At 39.5% G+C, this 18,662-nt stretch overlaps 2 protein-coding genes across 2 annotated transcripts in view; one reads left to right on the top strand and one right to left on the bottom strand.

Moving 5' to 3' along the window:
* Window positions 1–18,662, bottom strand: part of CDC73 (cell division cycle 73) — a 101,207-nt gene that overhangs the window by 32,634 nt on the left and 49,911 nt on the right. The window lies entirely within an intron of this gene.
* Window positions 9,422–17,804, top strand: B3GALT2 (beta-1,3-galactosyltransferase 2). Its single transcript, XM_042873283.1, has 2 exons — window positions 9,422–10,030; window positions 14,586–17,804. Exon 2 carries the CDS (start codon window positions 14,722–14,724, stop codon window positions 15,988–15,990), a length of 1,269 nt encoding a protein of 422 aa, XP_042729217.1. The 5' UTR covers window positions 9,422–10,030; window positions 14,586–14,721; the 3' UTR covers window positions 15,991–17,804.

Genomic DNA, 18,662 nt, shown 5'->3' with positions numbered 1-18,662 from the left:
TTTTTCAATTTATATACAATCTATATGCCAGACAGCCCATCTCGAAGCTTCTGTCTATGCATTATGAAATCTGCTTTATAATACTAGTGCTGTTTGAAATGGCTAAGGCACAGCTGTATTTTCAGCAGTGCAGAAGTGCAATCCTCTTAAATGAAGGTCAGCTGGCAAAGTCTTCAATCCTACACTCTGGGGCCACTCTATTCAAAGATGGAGTCAGGATAAGAGCCATACAAAAAGTCGACAAACTTACAGATCTCCCTATTATACTCTCACTTACATCAACTTCACTCATCCCTGCAGAAAAGCCTAACATCCTAACTAAATGAACAGACTCAAAGTGTATTTTAAAACAAATTTTAAAAGTTGTCAAATGGCTTTTTCCTCTCTTCTACACATATGCATACACATACAAACGTAACTAGTAGCTTCCAGTTGTGAACCATACCATGCCAGGCAGGACAGACACAGGTAGGGCTCAGCGCAACTTCCATTTCTTCTGCTCCCATTTTATTGGCTATCAGCTGTCCTTAATGATCCCACAGATATCACAGTATATCTGAAGGAAATGTGTCTTGAGCAGTAACAGCTCCTCAGCTCTCCTTCAGCCTTCGCAGCTGTCCTGTTACTTCAAATAGTTTTGTCTTTGATATGCCTCCCATCAGTGAGCAAAAGTAAACACTTTTCCCCCCCTACTGCAATCTGTTGCAGAGTAAGATCCCTTCACTGGAAAATTCTTGAGCACTTAAGTGGCAGGAAATAAAAAATGAGTAAGCCACAGAGAACAATGTTTTGGAAGACAGTATGGTTTTCAATGCCAAGAATGACCTCGCTAAGGAGAAAAAAAATATCACAAAAGGTTAACAAGATTCCTCTGTTATGACACCCTGGAACTTTCTGTATGTGCTTCAGGGAGCTTTACCAGTCAGAAACAGATGCAATTTCACAGGGCTCATCCTTGCTTGTCTTATGCTGGTTGTTGCTCTGCTTTTGTGAGAAAAACCAAACCAAAACAGCAGCATCGCCTTTTGAGAAAGGACAGCATATATTAATATTACACTTAATTAAAAAGGCTGGTAATAAATAGATACTCTACACATTCCTATTTATTCCTCCGTTCTTCTAAAAAGACATTGTGAAAAGGTAAGAAAAGAGCTCTTTCTTCTTTAGCTCTTCTTAGTTCCTATGCTGTCATATTCTCTTGTAAATGAATACATGCTATTTCGGTGGAACAGGAAAATCCCTTTTCTTCTCAGCCGTTTTTGTCACTGATTGGTGTGTAGTTTGAAGAGAAATATTCGAAAATTAGATAGAAATTATGACAAGGCACTATGAAAGCCATTCTATAAAAACCCAACCTACTCTTGCCATCAGTTCTCAATCAACTGTAATCAAATATTCCGAGCTGCAGATTTTCCATTCTAGATGAGAGGTTTCTCTGATGTAGCGATTTCATTAGCTTAGAGCAGCTTCACAGAAACATAGCTAGCTCCCTTCCCATGCCAGCAGGGCTTCAGAAGCAGCAATGCCACACAGCACGGAGCTACTATTTATAAATCTTGCAAGCATCTCATGTATGCTGCAGCATTGTTTCAAGAACAAGCAGGCAATTCTACACAGAGTCATCAGAGCTTATTAGCTCCAGCCACACGGGACCAAGCCGACTCCACCAGACCACTCAGAGCAGGCTGATGCATCTGCTCCCTAATGGTCCACATTCCACCAGGCTTATTAGATTGTAGGCATTATCATGTGAATACACAGATCCAATTTTAATCTGGCATTGATCCCAACTAACCTGCTACTGAGAGGTACAGACATTCAAAAAACCTGCTCCATCCCCGCTGCATCCAGCATTTCCCACATTACTGGCATATCTCTTTTCCCCACTCCATTTCCCCTGCCCACCTCAGATAACCAAGTTAATTGCACAGAACAAAACCCCTTTTTGTCATGATGGAAGCCCAGCACTGAAGTACAGATATTAATGTGTATTTTCCACACAGCGCTACATAGGGTCAATGAAAAAATAAATTTAAATGGCAAAAGGTATTTTTTCCACAGTGAAGATAACATTTCAATGTGAGGTGACCTAAATTCTCAAATCCAAGGATTCCCTCTACACTAATTGTTGCATTCAGGTCTTATACCAAGCAAAATTCATTACAGCAGAGTTTGTACTCCTTTGCTTGCTTACAAATTGAATAAAAGTAGAAATCCATTGTTTCCTGCTTTTTCTGCCTTTTTTTTTTTTTCTCTCCTTACATTAGCATGCTTCTTACTGATAATAACAATCACAGAGGTTTTTGTATATGGCAAAACAACCAACTTCAAAGCAAACCAAGATGGGGACCCAAAGGTGGAAAAAAATTTGATTTAGTATCCTTAAAGCCAGCTACCTTGTTATCAAGTTGTAGACCATAATACTTGCATATGAGTAAAGCTCGAATGTGCATTAACTAGAAAAAAAAAAAAGAAAGGCATTTTCAGAAGTCTGAATGCGCAGTTAGGCAAATCCTTGAGAGAAAACCTGAAAGAACCTGCCGAGTACAAACCATTGCCCAAGGTCATGAGCCTGTGATATTTTTAGGAGTACAACAATTTTTATGGGTTTGGGGTTTTGTTTTTTTTTTTCCTAAGAGGATGACAGATGCTCCCTATAAATTCACTTCACTAAGACGGATCAGTGATAGAAAGCTTTGCAAATGCTGATTAAGAGTTACTAAAACATCTCTCTTCTAGAAATAAAATCCTTTAGTCCTGAATTCATAAAACTTGGTCTACTGCATTAAAAATACACCTTTTTTTTCTTTTCAATACAAAGCTGTCCACAGCATGGCTGATATTTAACATTATGCCTTGAGATGGACAAGACGTGTAAGAGCTCTGCTTTTTATCCCATTAGACAACACTAATTGTAGAAAAAAACAAATGAAGTATGGTTTAGGGTAGCAGAACTCAGCCAAATATTCTCAACTACTATTCTATGTCAGTATAATCATAGAATAGAATGGAATCATAGAATGGCCTGGGTTGAAAAGGACCACAATGATCATCTAGTTTCAACCCCCTGCTATGTGCAGGGTCACCAACCACCAGACCAGGCTGCCCAGCCTGGCCTTGAATGCCTCCAGGGATGGGGCATCCAGAGCCTCCTTGTGCAATCTGTTCCAGTGCATCACCACCCTCCGTGTGAAAAACTTATATCCTAATATCTAACCTAAACTCCCCGTCTCAGTTTAAAACCATTCCCCCTTGTCTTATCACTATCCATCCTCATATAGACACATACTCCCTCCTGTTAATATGCTCCCTTCACATATTGGAAGGCCACAATGAGATTTCCCTGGAGCCTTCTCTAAGCAAAAGAAGCCCCGTTCTCTCATCCTTTCCTCACAGGAGAGGTGCTCCAGCTCTCTGATCATCTTCGTGGTCCTCCTCTGGACCCACTTCAGGAGCTGCACACCCTTGCTGTGCTGGGGGCCCCAGGCTTGGATGCAGCACTGCAGATGGGGCCTCACAAGAGCTGAGTAGAGGGGGACAATCACCTCCCTCTCCCTGCTGGCCACACCTTTTTTAACGGGACCCAGAACACAGTTGGCCTTCCAGGCTGCAAGCACACACTGCTGGCTCACATCCAGCTTCTTGTCCACCAGGACCCCCAAAGTCCTTCTCCGCAGGGCTGCTCTCAAGGAGATCTTCCCCCAGTTTGTAAAAACACCTGGGATTGTCCCAGCCCAAGTGCAGAAGTGAATTTCCAAAATGGAATGACGAAGTCTGTAGGATAGACCAGAAAATGAGCATATGGGAAGTTATTTCATATAGCAGGACAATTCCTTTGTCCATCAAAAACATAGACAAATGAATACCTGCTTCCAAATAAAGTTTTCCACAAGAATAAAAATTACTTTGAAGCAACAGGGAATCAGTTCAATGAATTTAAGCAGAATACATGATAAAACAACTTATTAATATACAATGGCTGGAAATCACTTCCAGTTGAGGGAATCAGCACGGAACAACTATTGGGAAATAGCAGATGTTTATTTCTCTGGCCAAGCTGAAGTAACTCTACCAAACTAGCTAGTATGCAGGGCATTGGAAGCAATTTTAGCAGTATGTCCATGAACACAGCAAGGAATTGCTCTAAAATAATAATAATAAAAAAAAAGACTCAGTTTCCAAGCTAAGATCCAAGTTCTACACAGACTATTAACAAATACTACTTAAGTTTATTACAGGGATCACTGGAGAAAGGAGTTTTCCACATATTTTGTTGCCTTTCTCAGTTTAAGCATTCTTGTTAGAAGAAAAGGCCTCAGGTATTTAAGAGAGTTACTAAAGCTTTGTGGTTTCCACTGTAAATCCTCTATATCCCACAAAACTAGCTGTAAATGAGGATACTTACAGAATGGAGCTGCAGAAACTCATGCACTAAAGCTCTTGAGGAAATACGACACATAGAAAGAATCAATACAGGTCTCACACCCCAAACAGGTGAAATTTGGGCAGCTTGGAGACTTGCAGATACTCAGTGTCACTACTTAACACTAACTGAAGATCTACATCATGATTTTCCACTTTATTTACTACAAAGAAGTAGGAATTTTAGAGGTTGATGAAATGCCTCCATATTCATACAAATCATAGGCACAATGGTGGAAAAAAAACCACAACAGTTGGTGAGAAGATGAACATCAAGACCTGCAAGTCTCTCAATCAGCCTACAAGGATCCATGCAGCTTGTCCAACAACCCAAAGAAGCAGCCCAAGTGGGCAAGAGAGGCCTGTGCCCTGGCAGTGAGCTTGGGGGGCCACAGCTCTTCAATTCGTTGGGACGCCTTAAAAACCAGAAGGCAGCCAAAAGGAAAAGGTCTTTCTGAAGCTTTTTTGGGAACAGATGGTGCAGAAAGAAGGAGCTGAGCAGGTTGCAACAGGCAAGCTCTTTCCCAAAAATCTCAATTTCTGTAACAATTTCTGTTTTCATTAAAAAGTGTCAAGTTCATGCTGGGAGTGTAGGGAGAGTGGTTGGGGCAACCTGATCTTATAGAGCAGACACCTGGAATGAAAAAGTCTCATAAGACAAGCAGAGTAAGTTTATTTTCCACAGTCTTTAAACTGCCTCTGAATGTTTGGTACTTGTGCTCATTGGCCTTCTCTTCCCTGCTGTGCTGAATCAAAGCTTCATAAAGTCCCTGCTCTTCTCAGAATGCAAAAGGAACACTTGTGACAGGCAGAAAATGCTACCACTGGCACGTCACTTCAACAGGGGAGAACTGCATGACCAAAGATGCTGCACAATCTAAATGAAATGATGTTGTCCATCCCCTGGAAAGAAAATCTTCGTTTAGCACTTAAGATCAGCAATAATTGGATGTAAAGCCTGGGGGAAAGACATGAAAAAAATCTGAATATAGTAAAGAAAAAAAAAATTGTGAGAGACAAAACTATATTATTGAGAGAAGATCTGCTTTGTTTCTAAACAGCACATACGCAAAATCTGCATATAATGCAAAAACAGAACAGAGTAGTACACTGAAAGCAACAGCATTTTGGCTTTTCAATTGCATTTTGAAGCACTCCAGACCTGTGCTCTTCATAAGAAGCTGTAAGAAATCCCGAGAGTTAATTCCTCTTGGGTAGCTGGAATGTCTGTACAGTTACTAGAAAAAGACTCAATTGTGAAAAATCCCCTTGAAATGTTTCACTGGGCAGATGGTGGACTAAGCCCTCCTGCCTTTGAGAGATCATCCGGTCTTTTCTCCCTAACAATTTTGCAAAGTGCTTAAATTGCTTACTGACTGATTAGAACAATTATAAACTACTCATTAGAGAACATAAAAATAGGTACACACTTTCAGTTATCGGAAAGCCTTTCTGTTCTTCCATAGCCACTGAAGATGGATCTATATTGTTGTACTTGTGTTTTAAATTTTAAACGTCCAAAGATTAGTAGGAACACTTGGGAGCCATTAGAACAGTGCAAAACCCTGACCATTTACACAAAACGCAGCAAGTGCGAGATGTGTTACAGAACTTACAAAAAAACAGTGAAAATTTAAGAAAAATAAAGGCAGGCAATACTGACACTTGTGGTCGTTTCTAGATTGCTGTTTTTCACTCAGTTACAAACGTGCTTCTGATAGTCAAGAAATACACTGTGATCACAGAGTAAGCACTCAGATTAGAAATACTCTGTAATCCCCTCTGCTCTAAACAATATATTGGAAAAGTATCCTTTTTGGATCGTTAAGACCAACAGCCACACTGGCTGTACGTATAATTCTTAACACAGTTCAAGATCAGCATTTATGACGTTCTGTATGAACACATTTCCAGAGGGAAAAAGAAAAGTTTCAAAGTAAAAATAACCACCCTTGAAAACATTGTTATTACTCATTTTGAATTGTCAATCGACAGGGTTTTCAACACATTGAAACTTAAATAATACTACATTTTACTCTGATAAAAAGGAATAATCTTTGCAGAGTATTTGTGGAGTTTTCATAAAGCATGACCCGTATAGAAAGATCCAATTGACATGTCAGCTGTGATGCACGTATTTAGTTTAACTTTCAGGGGACTTGTAGCCATCAAGCAGAAAATTATCTTTCTAAGCAGTACATCTGACTGTTGCAACCACTGTAAACTCATTTGAGAAACTTCTGTTACTGCTGCCAAGAGAAAGCTTTACTTAAATGGCTCCTTCCCAGGGTCTAGTTTATCTTGAAACTAGTTTTGACAAGATATGACTGCTCCCTAAAAGTTACACAAAGTAAGTTTTTCAAGATTTCTGGATAAAATATTCCCAAGTCACACACCTCTGTTTTGCACAGATATTCTGCACAATTATCAGTCTTGTGCACAAGTTACTCTACTTACCTGAAATGACTTCCTGCATCTCCTTCTAACGTGGTACAACTCACTGCACAGTCAACCTTGCACTGGCCATGTTAACTCTACAACATTCCTTACGTTCACACAGCACATCTGCACATCACTACAACTCCTCCTTAGCCTTAGTAGATGTAAGTATTTCAAACACCAACATTGCACCTTCTAATTTAAGATGTAACCATAGCAACATCAGAGAACATACTACTCCTTGGATCAAGAACAAGCAGACCACTGACCCTTCACAGTGAGAGCTGGCCAAAATAAAGCTCATTTCAATCCACTACCACAGCAAGATACTTAAACCTTCAGGTCACACTTACAGAGCAAAGCAAGTTCCACCCTCCTGAAACACCCAGGAACACACAGTACTGCATAGAAGTACTGAAGAAGAAAGTTCTATAAAAGGAAGTTTTTTTCTGAAATGTTGACTATCTCAGCCTACCATCACATACACAGATAGAAATCAGTGGGAAAGGGGGTGGGGGTGGGGGGGTGGGGGGCAGGGAAAGGGGCTTTTCTTTACACTTCCACAAGATAAACTAAGACCTGCTCATCCTTTAAATGTAAACAATGGGTGAACAGAAGAAATAGTTTACGAGGATTTAAAAATTCCAAATTCAGCTTGTTCATGTTGCAAGATGTCAAGTTTGACATAGCAACACATAACAGTTCTGCCTGAACTTCACAGCCTATGCACAAGTGATATGGTCATTTAAATTAAAAGCCAGAACTAATGTCATTGCCTTCTATCCGGAAAGTAAATGGCCCTTGAGGTTTTTGTACCTTCAATATTAGCATTTATGGGAATAGACAAACATCAGCATGTAAACGTGCTACTTAGAATTCACTACCCTTTGGACATGCACTTTAGGAAGGATAGAAACATGAGTAAATTAAGCCAGCAGAAACTTCTGTCAGTGGAAACACTATGGATCTAAGTGAGCTTTCTGTTGAGATTTAGACTTGCTTCTCAAGTACATTCTTGTATGTCTGATCTGAAGATTGAAAAATCAGTCAAGATTTACATTACTTACATCAGAGTAAGTCAACAGAGGTTAAGTTAACCACATGAGTATCTCACTGCCTGCTGGTAGTCCAGAACACAGCAAGCTGACAGTGCTAACCTCACACACACACAGCAACAGACTACATACCCTACGTAATATACAGAAATGTAAACATAAACTGCGTGTTTAAATTGCAAATCCAGTAGAAGGGGCACACATTCATTCTTTGAAAACACTGGTTCTGAACTAGTCATTGAAGTCCCAGAGCAGTAAGCAGTGTTGGCTGGAAGCATCTCCTCTCCTTCTCCATTCCCTCACTAGCTGCCTCCCAGCCCATCCTCCAGCTTTCTTGAAATTAAAGATTTCTAGAATGGAGAAGTTCTATTTGTATTAAGCACTTGGGGAATATCGTCATGTTCCTAAAACAGTCCCAGGTAAGATGATAGGATTTGCAGAAAATGTCATTAGAATAGGAAACGCATACATTAAATACAAGACTAAATTAACAGAGAAAGTATGCATAGGCGATTTAGGGGAATATAAGTCCGATATTGTTTCTAGTAAGTCACCAGATCATGCATCTAGAATAGTAAAACACAGCGACTGTCTGGAGAATCATTATGAGCTAGCAAAGGAAGCACCTTCTCAATCCAACCAGAGATACCATATGAAAGACCCATTATATTTTCTTTATCCTTTGGCTAAACAAATTAAGAAAAAAATCAATCCCAAGCACTGAATTCATTCTCTTTTCAAAAAAGGATGGACAAACACTTGGGTAGGAATGCTGCTAGCTTGCCATCTTCAGCATCCCCTACCGAGAGATTTTTTTAAAGCATACAGCAAATATAATGAGGTGTGTCAGCACAGAATGGCCAGTTACTGACAGGACAGAAATTACTGACAGGAACCCAAATTCCATTAGGAGCAGAAAAACATTCTATGATACAGATATGCCTGTAATGTAAGAAAGATACTTTCTGATCCATCAATAATAGAAATAAGGCTTAACAGTTTATACATGAATGCCTTCCAACTCAACTGGCTTTTTGTAACCAAAGGTTACAAAAAGCAGCTTTTATACGGCAAAAATATGAAATAAGTAAAGCAAGTATGAGCAAAGAAGTATATTTTTTCCTCACCACAGAAGCACAAAAAAATTTTTTTACTGAGAGCGCCAAATGGGTTAAATCAAGCTTTGGTGTTTAAATGCTTCTAATTCCTTTGCAAAGCAGAACAGCCCTTAGAATACTAAAATAGAACATCTCACATTAAAAATCCCCCAGAGAATCATAAGTTACAGTGTCAAGGAAAAGTGAAAACAATTTGAAAAAACCCTCAATCATTCATTTAATCATCATACAATTTTTATACTATTCACCTATCATCGTGCTTGTGCTGAATATGTATCATTTATCAAATAGGCGGAAGAGTCTGTGAAGGTTTCTGGCTGCCTTTGGGTTTAGTCAAAATGAATGCAAACAATCACGTGGGATTCAGCCAAGCAGTGACGTTAAATTCTGCTCTGTCAGAAGACAGCATCTGTCAAAGCCCACATTTAAACTGCTGCCTGCCTGTGCAGCAGCCGAAGGACTCCGGGAATGGATTTAATAGACCAGAATTCTCCGTTAAAACAGCTCGAAACCATTTCTACTACTGCCTAGCAACAATGAAGGAGGGAAGAGAGACAAATCCTATTACTAAAGGCAACTGAACCACTACGTGCTAGCACTCACTGCTAACATTACCGTTAGAAATATGGATACTGGGAAGAGGAGAACACAGCACTGCATTGTCCGACAAGGGAAACACCAGATGTAAAAGCTCCAATCTATCGGCTGGGAACGCCAGACAGCCCTGACCGCCGAGCACGAACAAGAACTACTGTCCTTTTGTTTGAAGGATGAACAAAAAGCCCCAAGACAAGGACAACACTTATGAGCAAGGAAGGTAACACAGCAACGAGCCGACAGATGGACAGATTGGATACTGTGAAAAGCAATCGCAGGAAGCAGACTGTTGGGGGATGTGCGCATGTTCGATAGCATCTTTTTTGCTGAAGTGATGGCGTGCCAAAACTATTTTCTGTGGGTATAATCCTCGCACCATAAATGGCCTGACCAGGGAAGGTATGTCAAATCCTTGTGTGTGATATCCATTCAATTGTCTGTTACCTTTCAGCCATTACAGATAATGATCATTCCTAATTTGCAGAGCCCAGAGATAAGGTGTCTGTGAGCAGTGGAAAAAATTCCAGCAGGTTTTCCTTTCACCATGCAGAACAATGTCACTACTTTACACGTTTAATGTACTGCTTACAGCCTGCTGTGGGTACAGGAGGGATTAAAGGGATAATGTGGCTGCTGTAATGATTGCATTTAACTGAGAAATTAAAAACTTAAACCCCTCCAATTTAGGAAAAAAAAAAAAAAAGAAAAAAAAAACTAGTTAGAAATCCTCTCAAAGTAGGTCAGAATTAATCCTTATCGGAAGTAATCTTAAAGCACTGATAAAATGGCCATGATAGGACACACACAGAGAACCATCAAAACAGACCATGCAGTCAGATTACATTAGCTAAGGAGTACCTTCAGACCTTTCTCACACTTGCTTCCCCTCCCCCCCCCCCCCCTTAAACTCAGAAAAATGTCATCAGGCTAATAGTGACCGAGCATAATTTGGGAGCGTGCAAAAGATTGGACATGATCTAAACCATCAGCAGCGCAATCAGGCACCACATCTTACAAGTAACATCAGGGTCCACTGACATCCCAAAAGGAAACCTTCACACACTGTGCACTCAAAATGGTGAGCACGTAAATTACCTCATGCCATCATTACGATCTCTGTTTAATATGAAAACACTGACTGTTTAACTTGGATTGCAAAATGGCACTCAGTCTAATTGTCATTCATTTCCACATTTTGTTTTAATTTAAATACTTCATCAATTGTGGCAAACAAGCAGGAAGACAGCTCGCTATTTACAGTGCAAATTTAAGATCTAAACGTATAGCAATTTAATACACTATGGGATGAAAACGCTTCTCTACAGAACCTACCAATAAGCTGTAATAAATCATTAATCTGTCAACATAGCTGTGTTTACTTTGTGCAAGGCACTCACCCAGCTTACATCACTTTTAAAGCCTTTCCAGGAGTTTTAAAACAAAAAAAAAAAGACCCTGCCTTCCGGCAGCACTCCCAGAGCAACATGCCTACCAGCAGTGCCACTTTCCTATCTGACATTTCAAAACCCAAACATCAGAGCTTATCTTGATTATTGCCTGTTTTGAGCACAAGCTGAGTGCAGTTGGAGTGAACCAGGGCATGACTCTATGTGAGGCCTAAAGCACAGCTGCTGCTCTTCATCAGAACACCGGCTCAGGATCCTTTGAACTCTTCCTCCTGATTAAAAGGTTTGCCCACAAATCAAAATATGAAAATGCAGAACGTGTAAACAGGGAGTCGAATGCTTCACACTGCAAAGTTGTAATTATAGAGCAGAACCGAAAGTACAACACTAGTAGAGCACAGACCACAAATAAAAACTCAAGAGGCATTCACAGTGAATATATTTGGCATTCAATCATACAGAGACTGCACAGCCAAGTGCCAAAATTCAAGAGCCATCCTAAGCCCTATCTTCAAAAGGCACAGCTGTATGCAACAACGTGCTTTCAGAGCACAAGGTGACTGCACAGAGACCTTGGGCTATAGTTAGTAATTTGCTTTCTGCTTTGTTGCAATTGCTGTGTTTCAAAAGCTTATTATCTACTGCATATTTTGAGATGTTTTACACCTGTATTGCAAACTGATATACGGTGTTACTTGGTTTTTTTTTCCTAGCTTTAATTTCTATAAAGCTAGGAAACAGATGGGGGGGTCCTTCCTTTATCCATATAGAGCCTCTTGAAAGGGCAATCAGGGATCTAAGACTCTCCAGGAAACTTCCACCTTGAAAAAATCTAGCAAACATGCAAATGAGAGAGGACTCTCTTTATAAAAAAGTCTTTATGATGAGAGATGAGACTAAGACTATAAGAGATTTAATATGCAGTATGTGAGCGTGCAATCTAATAAAGCCACAAAACACTTCACACATTACAACCCCATTCTGGGGCAATTTCTCTGTGCAACAAAGAAAGGCAACACCTGCAAGCAGTTTTCAGTTCACACAAATATTCCTATAACAAGACTCTCTCTTTTCCTGTGTGAAATTGGTGGCACAAGAAAACACTACTTCAAATAAAAATTAAAAACAGCTGAGTAGTACAGTGCAGATTTGCCAAAGTATTTGTACCTAATGACTGAAGTTTTATAGCGCATAATTCAGCGTGGCGAAGTTAATTCTGAATTACAGCTGCTGTTCTGCATTCATCTCCTCATGAAATTCTTGTTTTCACTTCTTCCTGAGCTGCATGCACATGAAACGCAGTGGCAATTAATCAAATATTCCCACTGCTGCCTCCCAAACCCGTATCGAACAATTAGTTTCCCTGAGATCTAGGATATCCTTTGAAGTGACATTTATGTTTGCTCATGCAGCGATATTCATCCCAAATAGCTGAGTGCTCATTTAAAACACTGCACACTGCAGAGAAAGTAAGAATTATGTTTGGAGAGCAGGCTTTTATTTTCTAGGCATGTAAAAGAAGGTGCAAGCGGTCGGATAAACATACATCTTTCCCATCGGGGGCTTATTTCCTTTTTATTTAAGGTATAATTTCTGAGCCAAGAAACAGAGCAGCGTGGAATTAGAGATTAATTCTCAAACAGCATACTTCAAGTACAGGCTTAGCATTTGAAGGCTGGAAGATAATTTTTAAGAAAGGTAGCTCAGGAAAAAATAAAATCCCAAATATTTTCGGAACACAACTCACTAACATCTGCGTAACAGCACGGCAGGCAAGAGTTCAATGTATCACTAGGCAAATATTTCGCCCTTTCACTCAGAAGTAAGGAAAACTGTTGCCGTTTTAGATAACGTTTATGGTTACAAACCCGTTAAAATCCCCACTTACTTGCTCCTCCTGGTGGAGGTTAATAAGATAGACAAACTACAGTTTCAACTCTGTAACTGTAGCAGTAGTTCCTCCTTGCTTCTAAATATTGAGCAATGTCTTCTGCATATAGGTTATTCTGTTTACATATAAACTCACACAGTAACCAAAATGAAGTTTAGTTACACATCTGTCCTTATCCTTTCTGAAATCTCATTTTTCCTTTGCATTAACTCAGCAAACTGAATGTTAGTCACACACAGTAATATATTATTCAAAAGCCATCTCTTCATAAATTACTTCTTTACTGTGCAAAATCGTGTAATTTCCCCATATAACATGTTACTTAGTTTTTAAACACAGAAATTAATCCAAATATTGGTTTTAAAAGATAGCCAAGTAATTAAGAAATTACACATTTATATTAAAAATAGCATTTTCTGTGGAAGCCTTGTTCAGCTGTCATCCTTTTTTCCCTATACAAAACCCTAGGGCCCAGGAATAAATTAGAGCAAATTGAAAATCACAAACGAATTGCTACTGTGCAGTGAAAGGCTCATTTTCGAGACGATGTGATCAGCTTTTAATATGCAGCATCATGAAGCTGCCATATTGACTCTGCTCTTGAATATGAAAAAAAATTTAGGAGAAAATGAACCGCAGACTACTTTGGCACTCTTTCCTACAGTTACAGCTGCTATTACCACTACTTCACCTTTCTGCATGATAATAGTAGTAGTTACATTTAAATTCTCAGAGGAAACAAAAACCAAAAATCACATTCATCAGACAGCTTGCCAGAAAGTAACTTACTGCTGTGCAGCTTTACTTCATGTTGATGTCACTATTTACTTAAAATCTCTATCCACTACAACTCAACAGCTTAACAGTAAATCAACTGCATGCCAGCTTGGTACGAAAGCCAAATATTCAATGCTCTTTCATTGCGGAGCAGAGGGTTAAAGGTGTCTGAAAGGTGACCAAAATTGTTATTGTGTGTTACCATCTAAGCGCTGCGCAGAGAGGTTACTGGACCCTGAAAATTAATTTTGACAGGTGCACCTTCTCTCATTGACTTTCTGAACACAGTCAGGGCCGGTGGAGACACGTCAGGCAGTGTACTGTGACTAACAGAACTCTGCCATCATCAACCTTGCAGCGTCTGTCCCACTACCACCACACAACCATTTTACTGTAGGAGTTTTAAACTGAGCCATACTAGCCTCTACACATCACATCCATTTTAATTAATGCCAATAAACTTTCCAGCTGCTCTTGAGCTCTTCTCATTCAACCCTCCTCAAGCACTGCACAAGGATTTCACAGTCAGTAAATATGATGCTATTTAAGACTCCTTTACACTTTCCCAGCAAGCATGATAATTTTTTTTCCCTATTTATTTCATCTTTGGTACCCAGGATGCTTTCCAGAACTTCTATCATAAAAGTATGCACTTTAAAAACCTAACAAAGCCAGTAATTTTGATTGTAAAACAAGCTTGGCTTTTGGGAAAAAAACAAAACAGAACAAAACAAAAAACCACCCTAGACCTTATTTATGTGTTGCTTCCTCAAAAAACAAAGCTCAGTTTTACCTATTTTATCTATTTTCTCATTGTAGCCTCATATTATGTGCAGGTAAAATAAAAAATGTGTTTGGTTTTCTCTTTAAACCCTTCCAGAGAGAGCCATTTGCAGAGAATTACTCGACATGAACAGAAGGAAATGAATACCAAAGAATAGCAGTGGTTTTGGAAAGGAAGCAAACAGCATTTTGCTTGGCCATTGTCTCACACCCCATTGTTGGATTCTTACAACATGCTTCAGTGGAGAAGACGACACTGCTGCCTTGCAAAGATGACCTGGAATACCAAAAGGTCTCTATTTCGCACCCATCTTATTGGCCTGATCTCCCTCGTGTTTCTTTTTGCTGTGTTTCTCTTTTTCAACCATCACGACTGGCTGCCAGGCAGGGCGGGCTTTAGAGAAAATCCCATGACTTACACAATCCGAGGATTTCGATCTACAAAAAGCGAGATGAACCACAGCTCTCTACGGAACATGTGGAAAGACGCCGTACCTCAGACCCTCAGGCCTCAAACAGTCACCAACCCCAACAACACTGACCTGTCGCCGCAAGGAGTAACTGGCTTGGAAAACACCCTCAGCGCTAACGGAAGTATTTACAATGAGAAAGGCACCGGGCATCCAAGCTCATATCACTTCAAATACATCATCAACGAACCTGAAAAATGCCAGGAGAAGGTCCCTTTCCTGATTTTGCTCATAGCTGCAGAGCCTGGCCAAGTGGAAGCCAGACAGGCCATTCGACAAACCTGGGGTAATGAAAGCCTGACGCCTGGCATTCAAATTGTTCGCATCTTCTTGCTGGGGCTAAGTACCAAGACAAGCGGGTACCTCCAGCGTACCATACAGGAGGAAAGCAGACAGTACCATGACATCATCCAACAAGAGTACTTGGATACCTATTATAATTTAACCATTAAAACTCTGATGGGAATGAACTGGGTTGCATCCCATTGTCCAAGCGTTCCCTACGTCATGAAAACTGACAGTGATATGTTTGTCAATACAGAGTACTTAATACACAAGCTTCTGAAGCCAGAGCTTCCTCCGAGGCACAGATATTTTACAGGATATTTAATGAGAGGTTATGCGCCTAACAGGAACAAGGATAGCAAGTGGTATATGCCACCTGATTTGTATCCAAGCGAACGTTACCCTGTATTCTGCTCTGGAACCGGTTACGTTTTTTCTGGAGATTTAGCAGAAAAAATCTTTAAAGTCTCCTTAGGCATCAGACGTTTACATTTAGAGGATGTATATGTGGGGATCTGCCTTGCCAAGCTGCGAATTGACCCCATGCCTCCACCCAACGAATTTGTCTTCAATCACTGGCGAGTTTCTTACTCCAGCTGTAAATATAGCCACCTAATTACCTCCCATCAGTTCCAACCTAGTGAACTGATCAAATACTGGAACCACTTACAACAGAATAAGCACAATGCCTGTGCCAATGCAGCAAAAGAGAAAGCAAGCAGGTATCGCCATCGTAAACTGCACTAGAAGGACAACATTCCCTCTGTCAAATGTATTCCATGTGCAATTTGTAAATATTGCTGAACGCATGTACAGTGAAAATGGATGAGCTTAATGGGACAGCCTTTAGTTGATGCCCATCACATAGTGGAGTCTGAAAATTATTTTTTTAATTTGAAAAAAGTATAGTTCTTGATAACACTAATATTATAAAACCATAACCAAAAGGTTTTTCCCAGCAAATTTGAGGAAAAAAACAATGGAGATATAATGATTTTCTGTGTTAATGTGCAATAATAAGCATGCACACTCCAGTGGTACAATTGCAGACTTATGTGCCAATAAAATCTAATTGAGCATATTTTCCACACAAATTTTATTTTTAAGACAATGCATTCATAGCTCTTGCTCTTTGAAGTGTAACAATTTCTTGTCTAGGATTGCTATAAGTAAAACAAAAAACAAGAAGCAAAGGAAATGCACAAAGGGGAGATGAATCTTACCTTCAAATACCACATGAAAATTACCACACACTTCTTAGAAATGCAGTACACTTAGCAGCAACATGTTTAAAATTAAGACACCATTAAACAAACTCTAAAACAATGCAAAAGTACTTCGCTCAAGTAAGTCCACTTCTAGCAAGGTTGCTTTTTTGGCTAGGGAAAAAGAATAAATGAAAACAAAGCTCAGAAAACCACTACTTTGCACATCTCCTACTGAAACTCACAGCAGGTGTTCTCAATTCAGGTCTAGTTTCTCTTCCAAGTTATTCTCTACAAGTTATAGGGTGAGCCACTGAATCCAGGTGCCAAGCAGCACTGGCACCTACATGCAGATTCATTCAATCTGCTGTTTATTTTCTTACATAACTTCAAGACAGCTCCAAAGGCTAAAAAGAAAAGCAAAAGCCTTTCACCATAGTCTCAAAAATGTCCCATTTTGTACAAAGAGGGAGAAAACCAACTCAATCTTGATTTGTTTTACTACTTACTGCCTATCAGAAAAAGGATCAGTTAAGCTAAAATAGGACTGCAAGAGGAAATTAAGCCAAACTTTACCTTACAGAAAGAAAGGACTAAGTCATTAGACTGACATTTCCAGATAGAATTATGGGCAAAAACAAAATGGAAGAAAAATTAAAAATTAAAACTACAACATCTGTCACTGAAAACAAGATGGGAGAGGCAGGTTAAATCTATCTGCAGGTAGGCTAAATCTACTTGCAGGCTTTTGCATTTTTTAAACAAGCAGAACTTTCAAAGTTTCTTTTCCAGTGAAGCAGTGTTGCATCGGAATCAGGTTATTGCTACTTGTCACAGTAAGCAACACTCACCTGTGATTTAGCAGCAGAGGATGGAACTGTGATTAGTTTTGTTTGACCGGTACTTTTTAATTGGATAAAACACAATTATTTGATGTACTTTTATTATTTAATAAAACTGATTATATTTATGGCCCTTCAGACTTCACTTATTAATGGTAAAGCTACTCATCAGGAGGAAATAATTTGCTAGCATTACCTGACTTTTCCTCATTTCCCCTAATTCCTAAGGGAATTTTCATTCCATGTAAAGATACAGAGATTCCAAAAGGTGTTTGTTTTCCTTTGTAATGAAAAGATGAATGGTATAACTGAGCACTCAGCAACACTATGAGTGTCTATTTCCAGGACCTCACACATTTAAGCAGACGGTGTCACACTGAACTAGCACTCCTACAAAATGCCAAGAAGTCCTACTGAAGATGGCTATTGGAATTTGCTCTTCATCTTTTTTTTTTTTTTTTTTTTTTTTTTTGCATGGACCTCCAATAAACCATCACTCACTGTATTTAAGGTATGATAATCGTGTGTTTGTGCATTTCCTACATACCTCAAATAATAGAGGGCACTTCTGTGAAAAGCAAGAGTGTTTAATAGTAAATATCTGCACAAAGGTCTTCTCAAACTAACCAGACTGAAAGTGCACTGACTTAGTTTCATTGAAAGTTACTGGCATTAATGTGACACAGCTGCAACAGAAAATGTCTTTGGGAGTATTCTTTGAACACTCATTTGTAGTTCTCCTCACACTCTGAGCTAACACAAGCCACAGCTAATACACCAGCTGAAAGCTGCCTGGCTTATGTTAACTATACCCTTATTAACTATTACTATGCTATAGGAGCTTAGAACAATCACAAGCAATTGTTAGACGACTAGAGAAAGCCACGTACCACCCAGGAGCATTTGGCTGTAGAAGACATACAGTCACACAAGCAGCCTCTCCTTGAGTCATGCTGGCCAAGGACACAGTCCTCCCTCCTGGAGGTGGCTTCAACACCATTCCCTGCCTTCAGCACTTTCAAGCTAGAATGTAATATAATGTACTCTACTTGGACTTTCCCGACTCTGGCTAGTTCAAAATGCTGCTACTGGCTTCTGGACATTGTCCAAGAGGTTAATAACTAAACCTTAAATAGTTTGGCACTTTAATTACGAAGTTTGGCAGCCAAACAACCTCTCGGGTACTCCACTTTGGAGCTCATACACGGCACCAATCTGCCCGAGTTTGGCAGAATTATGCTACAATACCTACGAGTTCAGCACACTGAACTTCTTTCTAGTTAAAATATAAGATGATGCAAGAAAAAGAAAAAAAAGCCATTTGTAATGTTCTTTTAACAGCCTGACAATTTTTAGAAATTTGAATTTCAAA

Source organism: Lagopus leucura, unplaced genomic scaffold (genome assembly GCF_019238085.1).
Source record: "Lagopus leucura isolate 7727_CA_CO unplaced genomic scaffold, USGS_WTPT01 Super-Scaffold_100009, whole genome shotgun sequence".
In the NCBI taxonomy this organism is placed as follows: domain Eukaryota; kingdom Metazoa; phylum Chordata; class Aves; order Galliformes; family Phasianidae; genus Lagopus; species Lagopus leucura.
This window is presented reverse-complemented; position numbering and strand designations above follow the sequence as displayed.